The 13,092-nt window shown below is 45.3% G+C and overlaps 2 protein-coding genes across 3 annotated transcripts in view; one reads left to right on the top strand and one right to left on the bottom strand.

The window, feature by feature from the left end:
* Nucleotides 1-1,176, bottom strand: part of CATSPERE (catsper channel auxiliary subunit epsilon) — a 199,859-nt gene extending 198,683 nt beyond the window's left edge. Inside the window, exon 1 of the mRNA XM_047077101.1 lies at nt 778-1,176. Within this exon, the coding sequence (XP_046933057.1) occupies nt 778-1,176 (399 nt within the window). The remainder of the gene's footprint in view (nt 1-777) is intronic.
* Nucleotides 1,177-2,742: 1,566 nt separating this feature from the next.
* The window catches only part of ADSS2 (adenylosuccinate synthase 2), a 36,358-nt gene continuing 26,008 nt past the window's right edge, over nt 2,743-13,092 (top strand). For both annotated transcript variants that reach the window (XM_047077100.1, XM_047077099.1), the window contains exon 1: nt 2,743-3,004. In XM_047077100.1, coding sequence (XP_046933056.1) covers nt 2,822-3,004 — 183 coding nt within the window. In that variant the 5' untranslated portion in view covers nt 2,743-2,821. The remainder of the gene's footprint in view (nt 3,005-13,092) is intronic.

Below are 13,092 nucleotides of genomic sequence, written 5' to 3'. Positions count from 1 at the left end.
GGTCCAATTCCACCTGTTTGTTTTTATAATAGAGATTCATTGGCGCACAGCCACATCCCCTGGTTGGCTATTGTAAGGGTGTGCATGAATCCCTAAAATGGCAGAGTTGACTGCATCATCTGTAAAGCCCCAAGTATTTACTACCTGGTCCTTTCCAGAAAAGTTTGGTGACCTCTGGGGTACAACATAAAGTTTATACAACACCTAGAATTCACAGGCCATCCTTAATAATATCCCCTTTCCTTATTTATTGATCCATTGTTTGCCAGGCCTATGCTGGGAGCTAAATATATCTTTGCTTTCAAGCCTCACGACAACCCCGTGAGGCAGGTTTCATCTTCTTCACCTTATAGAGGAAAAAATGGAAGCTTACAAAGCACCAGAAACCATCAACCACCTAGTCATCCTAGGGAAGTGCCCTCGCTCCCTGCCTCCACTCCCCGGTGGTGGCGACTTCTGGGTTCTCGTTTGCTCCGCTCGTCTCCGGCGGAACGAGAGCGCGGCAGGAGGAAACGAGTGTACGGATTCGCGGGGGCTCAGCTGTGCACCCGACAGCCACGCGAAGTCACCAAGACCCTGGAGTAGCAGAGCCCTAGCACTGCCCCTCACTCCCGCCCCATTCATGGAAAACTGGCGGAAGGGGGCGGCGGGGCGCCGGTGCTGGGGGCCGGGAGCTGGGGCTCGGGGCGCTGGTCCGCAGGGGCGGGTGGGCCAGGACGCCAGGGCGCGGGGGCGCGCCCTGCCCGGTGTCCCAGGGCGCCTTGGGCGTCTCTCTACCTCCACAGGGCCGAGCCGCAGCAGCTCAGCCACGACAGCAACACCGCCACTCCCTGGGCCGACATGGCGCCGGGATGGCGTCCGCCCAACGGCCCGGGCCACGCCCACCCTGCCCTCGCGCGCTCCCCGGGGGTGCCGGCCGACCCGCCGAGGAGGTGCCCGGGGCCCGGCGCCGCAGGGCGGGGTCGAGCCCCACCCGCGAGGGCCAGCGCGCAGTGCGCATGCGTGCCAGCGCGCCGCTACCTGCGCTATCCCTGAGCTTGGTAGTTGGTTGGAGGAGGAAACGTAAAACCAGACGGGAGGAAGGGCAGAAACCGTGCTTTTGGGGAGTGAAAGAGCAAAACCACTCCGGAAAATCCCAGTTGACGGAACGAGGGTGAAGCTTTTAAGTTCCTGCATCCTTTAGCCCAAGTCTTCGTTGTGACTGTACATAAATATTGCAATCGCGAATACATATCTGGCAGTGCTTTCCAGGATCCAACACTCTAGAAGTGGTTTTTAAGTTCAACAGAAATGAACAGTAACGGGGACTTATTGAGCACCTACTTTAGGCCCAACGCCACCTCGTGCACTTGAGTACAAGGAAATATGGCGGCTTTCTGGTTTACAAAGGGGTTTGTAATCTTGCGGTAAAGCTAAGATAAACAAACACCACAATTTTCAGTTTTCTAATTTATGTTTGTTAGTAGACCAACTAATCTGAATCCTTGAGTGCTGCAACTACCTTTACTCCTCCTTACGTCCTCAGTGCCCAGCACCATCATGGTTTGTAGTACGTCTTCAAGGTTTACCGACAAGGAATCATTGAATAAAACCAGTATAATACTAAAATATGCTCTAGGGACCATTAGAGAACGTGATTGTGTGTATACGATATATATGTAGTAGACATTGCATTTAATGTTTACATGAGGCTCTATTCGCACTTTTTCCCGAAGCATCTTTATATCAGAATTAGCTGTCATAGTTAATTTGTGTTGCAGTTGGAAGAGCATTAGATCAGCAGTTGATACAGTTTACTCCAGAAGCTAAGCGCGATTCAAACACTAAAGAGTGGAATGTACAAAAAGGGCCTGGGCTCTGGGTTCTCTCGGTGCCAATTCAGCCCGCACTAGAGCAAGTTAACTTTTAAATCCTATAAAATAAGGGTAAGAGAGTATTACTTCCCTTACGTGGTTGTGGAATTTAAAAGAGCTAAGTGCATCATAATATTTGGCACAAACTATACATCAGTATTCTCCTCTTCTCTGAGCCTCTGTTACTAGTCTGTAAAATGAGAAGGGTTAGAACTTTACTTGATCTCTAGACTTTCAGTTCTAGTGTCCTCCATTGCTCTACTTTTGAGTTTGCCCTCTTTGATCCCTGCCCCATCTCTCTTACTTCCAGGCCTTTAGTTTCCAGTTCCAAATCTATACATTTCAATTCCATCCCATTTGTATTTTGGAATTCCACCCTTTGAATTTCGCACACGCTATCTCGTCGCTGAATAAAGACAAGTCATTAAAAAACAATTTGAGGACGAACGCTTGCAGACGGCAGGACACCATGGCCCCAGAAAACGTCGCCTCCGCCCAGAGCGTTGCATGCCGGGAGTTGTAGTCCGACGCTCGAGCACGCACCTCCGCGCCTCTCCAGTTTGAAAAGCGGGACCAGGGCGGATGGGCGGGGCGATGAGGCGAAGCGCGCTCGAGGCCCCGCCCCCGCCACCTTCCGCTCGCGGGCTCCCCCTGGGGTGGCGCGCCAGGCTGCGGAAGGGGCGTGGCCTCAGTCCCGGGTGGCGGCGGTTGCCGCCACCGGGGCCTCTTCCTGCGGGCGGTGCTGCGGCGGCCGGCCTGCGCGGGGCACTCATGGTCGCCCCTTGAGTGGGCTGTGGCGGGGAGCGGGGCGGGGCCTGGCTGGAGAGGGGCGGCCCGGCGCGGGCGGGGGCGGGGCCGGCCTCTGGCTCCTTCTTCCTCCGCATGTGGCTGGCGGCCGCACAGCAGTTCGGTTCGCGCACTCTTCGCCGCCCGCGCCTCCTTCGGGCTCTCCTCGCGTCACCGGAGCCATGGCGTTCGCCGAGACCAACCCGGCGGCATCCTCCCTGCCCAACGGCGATTGCGGCCGCCCCGGGGCGCGGCCCGGCGGGAACCGGGTGACGGTGGTGCTGGGCGCGCAGTGGGGCGACGAAGGCAAAGGCAAGGTGGTGGATCTGCTGGCGCAGGACGCCGACATCGTGTGCCGCTGCCAGGTGAGGCGACCGGGCTCTGACGCGAAGCCGGGCCCGAGAGCGCGGGCGCGGAACCCGGATCCGTCGTCCAAAAGGAGGTGTCACCTTGAGGTTCTCTCCTGCTCGGAGCTGCGGCGACGTGGAGAAATGGCGGGAGGTCAGAGACCCCTGACCCGAGGGGTTGGGGTGGCTCTGGAGGAAAACGAGGGTTGACGGGGAGTCTTTGGGAGACGCGCGATGCCTCGGGGGCTGCAGTTTTGGGTGTGGGGGGCAGTGCCCAGCCCCGGGTCTGGGGCCGGGGTGGGGACGGGATACGGTCCGAGTTTGAGACGCTCCCGCCCGAGGGAGGCCTGCTCCCGACTCCGGGCGGAGACCCCGCGCGGCAGCAGCACGCTCCCTCCCCTTAACCCACCCACCCAGCCGGGGGAGACCGATGGAAGTGGGGGGGGGGGCGGAATGGATTGTTCCGAAGCGCCCGAAAAGCCGCTCGCCACTCCCCCACCTGCAGGCCCCCAGCGTGCAGACCTTTGCCTCCTCCCGTCCACTTTGTTGACACTAGAACCCAGCCTCCGGGCTTTGCACAGTTAACGGCCCCGGGTTTTGACTCCGTACCCCGTGTATTCATGTTAAGGGTAGATTATTGTTACTTGTTGGTCCCAGATGAAAGAATCCCAGCTCCTCTACGAGTGAGGCAAATAATGCGCGGATGTCAAATGTGGTGTTTAGAAATATTTACATTGTTACGCTCACACGGAAAGTGAACTTTCGGGAAATGGAACGGTAATGTACTTCCTACCCGGAGACACGTGGTTTTCAGTGTAAGCTTTCTTCTGATTTGTCGGTTGCTTTGAAGCAGCCTCTAGGCTACGCCTTTGTGAAGGCTCTTAGATAACTATTACCAGTTTCAAAATTCGAAGTGGTTGAGCAATAACCACTTTCAAAACAAATTGCGATGTGTTTGAAATGAACTGCTGTTTACCTCGCAAGAAGGTAGGTCTCTTCCTCGTGAACATGGCACAGTATGATGAAGCCATGCTGTGTATGTTGTAACAAGTTAGTAGGCCCACTCGATTGAAAGCGTTCTACCTGAATGTCATTTGAGCAAGCAGAAACAAAGTAATCACAAGTACAGAAAAAGCTAAATGCAGATATTCTGATTTGTCGTGGGGTTTTGTTTTGTTTTGTTTTGTTTTGTTTTTTGCATGCAGAAACTCACCCTGCCCATTCCTTAGCCAAGATAGTCATGGCCTCTTAGTATTGCCACGTAGCACCACCACCACCTCTCCCCACCTTCAGATCTCTCTTCCTCCGGCCCTCTGGCGACCCACTTACCTTACTTACTTACTTACTGCCTTACTCCTAAGCGTGTGTCCATGCAAGTCCTGCCCCACATTGCCTTAGGAGCTGCTCCAAAAGCCAGCTTTCACCTTGCTCTTGTCTTAAAATCAGGTCTGGCCATGCTACAGGGAAAGAAGAATGAGAATACCTAACTCTTGCTGGGTAGAAAGGGAGAGAGGCTGGGCCTCTTTGTCCCCTTCCCTGTCATTCCTGCCGTCTTCCTTACCCAGAAATAGTAATGCTTAGGCTGAGTAACATGGGCTGTCAGAAGGTTTGGAGAATGTAACGTTGAAGAGCATTTATTCTAAAAGATCCTCGATTTTAGTATTTCCTTGAAAAATAGTAGAATGAATTTGTAAACAAGAGAAGGTGTTTCTGTGTTGTTGTGAATGTCCTCTTGAGGAAGGTCATGGACCAATCTCATCTGATGTCCTTGGAAAGCCTAGAGAGAAGTGATTGAAAAGGAGCCAAGTTTGGCTTAAAACTGTTAGCTGAAGACAGAGGAGGAACATTTGTGCAGACCTGTTACGCAGACGTTCGCCACCTGTAAACTTTTGACTGACTGCAATCCTTATATAATTCTAAAATCTTCATATTCTAGTGCCTTTTAAGAGCTCATCATTGGAAGGACTCTTACTAGTTTTGTTACTGAGAGTAGTTACGTAATGAATAGATTTAAGCATCTCTCTTGTGATTCACCTTGGTAACTTTATATTATTTGGTCAGCCCTAGTAAGCTGACTCCTACTTACTGAAATTCTCCTGGCTTATAAAACTGAAGAATGTGGAATGTTGAAATTCTCAGTGTATATAGAGCGCTGGGAAAAGTCAACGTTGGAAAGACATTTGTAGCTTGAAATGCCATGTTTGGTGATTTAAGTTTTGTGTATTACTGGAAATCTATACTTTGTTAGAACTTGGTACAGTTTTTATTGATCATATTTATGCCATAAACTCGGCTTGTGTACAGGTTGTTTCTCTAGAAGTAGTATACAGATGATGTGTTCATGGTTTAACAATGGAATCATAAAGGAATTTTTTCCAATTTAAAATAAAGTTTTTGAAAGAAAAACTGACCTTGCATTTAACTATGTTAAATATATCAAATGCCTTATTGGAAAGAGTAGAGGCAACGCTAGTGGCATTTTCATCAACACCCTTAAGCCCTATATTGCAGATTCAGGATTTATACGGAATTATTTACAATTTGGTAAATTCTCTAGATCCATAAATCAGTATGTAGGGCTTAACATCAAAGAACAACACCTCCTGATATCTTAATTTTAAATTGATGTCTTTTAAGGAAAAGCCGTACGTGTAGGACCAACTCCAGGTGTATCTTATTTATCCAACAATCACCGAATGAGTATCTACAGGGGATAAAGGGGGAACCACTTAGCCCCAGAGTTAAGAAGCTGAAAAAGGCAGGGATTGTGCCCACAAGGAGCTTACAGTCTGAGGGACAACTTGTACATAAGCAGGTATTGCCAGGTAGGGATTGGAGAAGGATACTGGTAGGGGTTTTTCAAAGAGTTAAAGTATGGGTGGGTGTAGGTCGGCCCCTTTCTGGCAGCATAAAAGTTGCTTTGTTAGGAAGTCTCTTGCTATCACCACCCCCCCATCCTCCAGAGTAAACTGTTATACTTTATTTTCTTTATTTTGTTGAGTAGAAACTACAGAGGTTTTAACTGTTACCGTTTCTACCACTTGTTAAGCAGGTTTATTTATTGTTCTAGAAAGTCAGCAAGGTGGTCTTGGTTAACCATGAAGTTGCCTGGGATCCAGAATAGTTAGGACAGTACTCTCTCTCTTTGTGTTTTTTCCCCCTCAGGGTTTTAAAGTTAACATAAAGAGAAATGTTAACTAAAATTAATTATAAAGGGAAAGTGTATCCTGTCACTTGCTCTATATAAAAGCTTGCCATGAAAATAAATACAATGAAGAAAATGTTAATTTGTAGCTAGATGCTGACATTCGCAGAAGGCTCTGAAACCAGCTATTAGTAAGTTAAAAAAAAAAAAAAAGTATAGAAGACCTAACAGCAGCAAACTGAGACTTTGTCGTTGGAATGATTAGAAAAATTGAGAGATAATTTAAAAGGCATAACTAAAGTGTTTTTTAATGCCTTGACTTGATACAGCTAAAATTACCTCCCAAACCACTTCCCACAATTTTGAAGGTGGTAAAGAATTAGCATTTAGGGTAAACTGTTTTTCCAGATTCATAATAATCGCTATTTCTTTGTCCCCTATCAACACTTTTTACAAAGTTCATAGACTTTCCCAAGTACAGAGATGTATGCCAATGTGTGGTATACTTGGTTAAATCTTGCTTTCTTGGATTACTGTGTTTTCCCTGCCAGAATATAAATTTTCTCAAAACGAGGATTTGTGCTTTTTTTGTTGTTGTTTTTTTCCATAGCACCAAGTACTCTGTGAGACAGAGAGGAAGTAAATCCTCAACAAATATTTATTAGGTGTCTGGATCACGTCTAGAAATTTCTTTGAGACCGGTAGCTTAACCCTTTCCTGTAAATTATTTTAACATCTCCCTGGACAAGTTAATTGACTGATGGCATGAGTTTAAGGTGGAATCCCCAGCATTCGTTGGATTAACATTTGTTACTTAGTATTTTAACTAGTACTTTTATATTGTACCGTTATGTTCAGAGGCTTTAATGGTTTATAGTAAAGTCTTATGTCTTGTGTGTGAAGAGATAACTGATGTTTGTAATTTTTTGTGTGTATTTCCTCAGCATATTTCGCTTGAATGCCGTGTCATTCTAGTAAAATAGTTTTTGTCTGCTGAGGGCAGTAGATCTGAAAATTTAGTTAATGAGGATATCCCAAGTTGTTTACTGTTTAAGCTTATTCTGTTGATATAAATATAGATAATATATAATGATATTATATATAATAGTACAGTAGGATATAACATGTAATTTGTTAATGTATAATCTCTTTTTGAGGCATAAATTTTTAAATCATGAGATCATCTCAGTGACGTCTGATCAATATTATTTTATTTCTTTAATTTTGGTGGGCATGGGTGAGTGAGTTGGGTAATTTCAAGTTATCTCTAGGACAAACTGTTGCCCAGAACAAATGTAGAGTGAAATGGTAAACTGACATATAGTTACTGGCTTACTATAACAGGACCCACATTTAGCAGTATTATCTTTTGTGCCCCATGTCAGATTTTGACACTAAAGGTCAGTATGGATAAGCTACTCACCAATAAGTAGAGATTGGTGACTGTCGGAATACTTTTACCAGTGGAAAAGAGGACTTTGAGGTATTCAGTGTTGGCTGTGGACACCGTTGAGAACCGTCAACAGAAGTCCCTTCCCAAGGCGACTCTGGCTCCAACGTGGGATGGTTCTTTGCATTGAACCAACTTTTAATTCTGTGTAGTTCAGATTATTTAGAATTCTTCTTTAAAAAGTGGGATTTTTGTCTATATCAAGCTTTTTAAAACCTCTTTTTTTTTATTCATGAGAAAAAATTTTTTTGACTTGAAACCTGCCGTATACTTCCAGTGCATTTTTAAGAAAGTGTCTTTATAAATGTAATGATTGGGTGAACTTTTCTCAAGCATTTACAAAAGCTGCATCACACATCATTGGTTTATGCAGGTTTTGGTTTCGTGTCTGATCTTTCCATCCGTGACCCTGGTTTAGTAAGTGTGTATATTAGGGCTTGGTGCCTAGCATCTACACGCAGCTTGATTAGGAACCTAAGGTCCTCCCAAGCTTTTCATCATGTGTGTGACATTTATCTGCACGAAACTGGAAGGTAACCATAATAACGTAAGGTAAAGAGAGTATCTTAAGCCTTTAAAAGACAACTGAGCAGTGTATATGTTTTCTCTTCCTATCTAGTGTGTCTGGTTACTGCTGAATAGTTTAACTGGTCGACTTACTGCTAGTCACTTAACCTGTTCTATTTTGAAATCATAAGCCAATTGCAATTAGATGAACGTCTTCATAAAAGACTAGCCATCCTTGTTTATAATGACTTTCTTGCTGTGGGTTGTCAAGTGTTTTAGTTTTGGCGTAAGGAGAAGTGTTGCGTGTGGAAAGACAGGCACAGGTCTGACGTTCTCCCGAGAAACCAGCCCAGGTCATCAGCGTTGTCTCAAAAGCCTGTTAGGTTTCTAAGATGCTTGAAGACTCGAGGCAAGACGTAGGAACCCTTCTCTGCTTGCCGGGATGGTTCGGAGGCGTGGGTGTGAGGCGTCGCTGCCCTCTCCTGTGATCCAGGGCAGGACCTGTTGTGGACGGGTGTTCACTTTGCGCTCTGTGGTCATAGCACCGTGTTCGTGTACTCGGGGCAGGAAGGACAAAGACGCACAGACCGTGTGTCAGAGGCCTCGGTGGCCTGAGAAAGGCCTCCAGGCTTGCGCACAAAAGTGTCAGCCCTGGACTCTCGGGCGCCTGCTGTTGCTGCAGACGCCATTGTTTCGGGTTTGCAACACGGCGGGGGGGGCTTTACTGTCTTCACCTCCGAGGTCACAGCAGGAACTCGGTTAGGGGAGTGATTTGGGAAAGAGGTAAGACCCAATAGCGAGCTGAGTTGGGAATCGGGTCGCTTTTTTTTCTTCTTTTCTTTTTTCGGAGTCGCTTTTGCAGACTAATGTTTCATTTCATTCCCTTCCAGACTTTTTTTTTAATGTTTGTTTATTTTTGAGAGAGACAGAGCGTGAGTGGGGGAGGGGCGGAGAGAGAGAGAGAGAGAGAGAGAGAGAGAGAGAGAGAGAGAGAGAGAGAGGCACAGAATGCGAAGCAGGCCCCAGGCTCCGAGGTATCAGCACAGAGCCCGGCGTGGGGCTCGAACCCACAAACCGTGAGATCCTGACCTGAGCTGAAGTCGAACTTAACTGACTGGGCCACCCAGGTGCCCCCAAAACCTTTTCTTTTAAATCTCCCCTGGACCTTTGGAGCTTCTTAATTGGAAACTTGCACATACCACCATTTCCTGATCCAAGCTTTTATTCTAGGGTTGGGCCTGACGGCTCCGGCGGAAGGAAAATTGTCTCCTTTCTCAGGCTTCAAACCCCAATTGGGAAGTGTACAACTGAGAACAGTTACAAAATAACTAAATACTGTTATACCATCCCTGTAGTGCTTCCGAGTTTTGTTCTTGACAGCATACATACTAACATTTGGAAGTTAATCATTTTTTATATTCGGTTTATCACCAGTGCAAGATAGGAACTTTAGAGAGCCAGCTGTATACATACTATATTGCAATTAGTTCCTGCGGTGAATCATTTGGAGTCTGTTGTTTGCTAGCAATGGAGGGAGGCTGTCTTAGGCAAAATGGGGAATTGTTTGAAGCAAGGACGGGTTGGCCAGTCCTCAGGGTGGCCTCGGGTAAAGGCAGCTCCTGGGAGCTCAGCAGCCCGAACTGGCAACCTTTTTTTAAAGGAGGCTCCCTTAGGTTACAGGTGTCACTGAGCTACTGCCTTTCTCGCTACTCAAAATCCAATTCCCAAGAGGGGAGGATCTTGATTGGCTCAGGCTTGGTCGGATCAGGTTTCCCAGTCTGGGTCAATTAATGATTTGCAAAATAAGGAGTTTGGGGGGAGAGGGAAAAGAAGAGGGACGAAACATAAAGAAGGTGTAGCTGACGGAGAGTTAATTTTATATAGGAAAATGCGCAATGAAGAAATACTGGCTCTGGGTTATTCTTATTTGTGAATTGTTTGGTAACAGTATTAAATATACTGTAGAGCCGCTGTTTTTCTAGAGGGAAGAATGTTTGGAATTAAATGGGTTTTTATTGGGGCACCTGGGTGGCTCAGTCAGTTAAGCATCCGACTTACGCTCAGGTCATGATCTCACGTCTTGATCTCACAGTTCCTGAGTTTGAGTCCCGCGTCGGGCTCTGTGCTGACAGCATAGAGCCCACTTGGGATCCTCTGTCTCCCTCTCTCTCTGCCCCTCCCCCGCTCTCTCTCTCAAAAATAAATAAACATTTGAAAAAATTGGTTTTGATTAACTCTAATTAAAACAGTGAAAATGGCCTATCTTAGGAATGGTTTATAAAACTAAAAGCGTACGTCAGAAACTTTGATTTTTAGGTTTGAGAACATAGCATTTCAGCTTTGCTTTGCCTCCATCATAATGTTCGAGAGACATTTTATTCTTGGTCATTAAGCAGCATATTTAATATTTTATTTATATTTAATCTTAAAGCAAGAATAACAGTCGAAGAGAATCAGTAAAATAAATACCAAATTGGGGGATGTTTTGTGACTGGTGAGACCTGATTGGATTTTCTTTCGTAGGTTTATTTTTTTACTTCAATACAGTGAATTTGCATTTATTCTTGTTTTTATTTAGTTTGTTTTAATTTTTTAATGTTTGTTTATTTCTGAGAGAGACAGAGACAGAATGCGAGCGGGTTAGGGGCAGAGAGGGAGGGAGGCACAGGATCTGAAGCGAGCTGTCAGCCCAGAGCCTGACGCGGGGCTCGAACTCACGGACCGCGAGATCGTGACCTGGCTGAAGTCGGACGCTTAACCGACTGCGCCACCCAGGCGCCCCAACTTAGGTTTTTTCTCAAAGCAACTTGCCACATAATATGCAGTTACTTTGGGTTCACACGGATTTCTTGTTTCTTGGGGTTTTAAAGGGTAAATTTCAGAATTTAAAATGTTAAAAAAAATTAAGGCATCTGAGAATTGTTAAAAAATATTTTCTCTCTTGGTATCATTGATCTGGAAAACAACATTAATTGCTAGTCCACAGCTCTTTTGATTGTGTGACAATTAAACACATTCTGTGTTTTTAGTTAAGTGATATAAAACATGCAGCTTTGATAGTTAACAGTAACTAGGACCTACATGTGTCCTACATGAGTGACTAGGACCATGTGTTACAGGAATTTAACAAAACAGCAAGAGATAGTTACTTGTAACTATTAATATGAATATATGACTAGTACGCTGTCGGGAGGGGGGATAATTTATCAAGTTTTGCAGAAATTTCGCGTTGGGAAGAGAGTAGTACATCTCCGTTAAAAGTAGACGATATTTCTCTCTGATCGTTTATATAGTGCTCTCTGGCCTCCCCAGTGCTCCTTATGAGAATTACTAAACACGATTAAATGTATATGTTCTCATTACTTGTTCTGGCACGCTCGCGGAACTGCCCCTGTGACCGGCAGTGTGATCACAGACGTGGAAGCCTGTGGTTCAGACTCTGCCCCCCTAATCCACTGGAGGGTGTGGGGGGAGGGTGTGGTGTGGTTAGCAGTGGTGCGCGTATCGAAACCGTGTTTTGCTGCTTGCTAGTGTGCTGACCTCTCCTTGGACCGGTGTAGTCTGTGTTTGGAGACCATTGCCTGAGCTCCCAAGGGGACTTTTGTGTATTGCACACCATCTATGAATATTTGAGGTTAGCAGCCAAATAGACACTTCAGATTTGAAGCTGCCTCTGTCGCATTTTGTAAAACACGACAGTTTACGAAAGCTTATCTCCCGTATAGATCACCTTGTCAGGAAGCTCCTTATGAGTAACTCCCCCTCAGTTCACCTTAGGAATCTTTTCTGCAGAGTTGTGTGTTTGAGATTATAAGCCATCCTACCCCAGTTCCCCCGGGACACTAATGGCCAGATACGCTAATAAGCAGGCTTACATTTTCTCCCCTAGCTCCTTAATAGAATGAATAAGCTAGGGTTATTCTGGGCATGTTTAACCATATTTTCTTGCTCAACCAAGTAGAATTTAAATGAGATTGAAATCCTGTAGGAAGCCTGAATATAGGACATTGGTTATTGAAAGGGCTGATAAGTGTTTGAATGCGCTCAGCTGTTCACTAAAGTGTGATTTTCAAGCCTTTTGCAGCTGAACTTTTCCAGCCTGAACCACCACCTGTAAACTTGGAAGAACTTAACAAATTAAACCATCTCATCCCCCTAGCGTCATCTCTCACAACCCATAACAAACAATCCGCTTTATTACGGTTGCTGCCACCATCACTGCCTGTCTTGGTAAAACATTATCTAAGAGAGTAGGGTTTGGTTACACAATAAGAACATTACTGGGCACTGCCGAGTTAATAATTGTTTCACCAAATGATTATATTAGTGTACCTATAAAAAGTAGTTTTATGTAAATTAGGAGACTGACTTTAGAGGTCTACTCCAAAAATTGTGGCATGGTTTTTTATCTTAGGCAAATGATGGATTAAAAAAATAAACTGATTTTGCTGAAGTAATAGTGCTTTACTAGTTTTTTTTTGTCATAAAGTCACTAGTACTTTATAACAGTTGAGGACAAATTTCTTAGATTTAGTGATTTATAACAATTTAGAATTAATAACAAATGAGCATCTTCATAGGATCTCTTCGTAGGATCTCCAGAAATTTGAATGAGCTTTATACTCTGGAAAGATTTTTCCTGAAAGTTTGGGGGAGGTCTCCTAAATCGTAAAAAGTCGCGATAAAAAAAGCTAATATTAGCATGAGGGATAGATCTGTGAAAGAAAAGCTATAAACACCAAGTAAGAATCGTCCTGTGAGTTATTTTTCTTTTAGGGTTCTATCAGAATTGGTAATAAACTTGCGCAAGTGTGAAGTCATAATAAAGTATGCACCAGGAAGTGCTGCTGTGACGTTGTCTCTAAGGACGACAGATTGGAAACAACCCGGATGCCTCTCTTGTGGGAAATAAATTCTGTATGGGACCGTATAAAAAGCTGTACGGTAGGGCCATGAAAAGAATGAGGTGGTTCAGTTCACAAGGTGTGGAATGCGTGCTCAGAT

Source organism: Lynx rufus, unplaced genomic scaffold (assembly GCF_022079265.1).
Source record: "Lynx rufus isolate CCGP_SWC_20201006 ecotype Redwood Valley unplaced genomic scaffold, mLynRuf1.p SCAF_15, whole genome shotgun sequence".
NCBI lineage: Eukaryota > Metazoa > Chordata > Mammalia > Carnivora > Felidae > Lynx > Lynx rufus.
The sequence above is the reverse complement of the archived record's forward strand: the minus strand, read 5'-3'. Positions and strand labels throughout refer to the sequence as shown.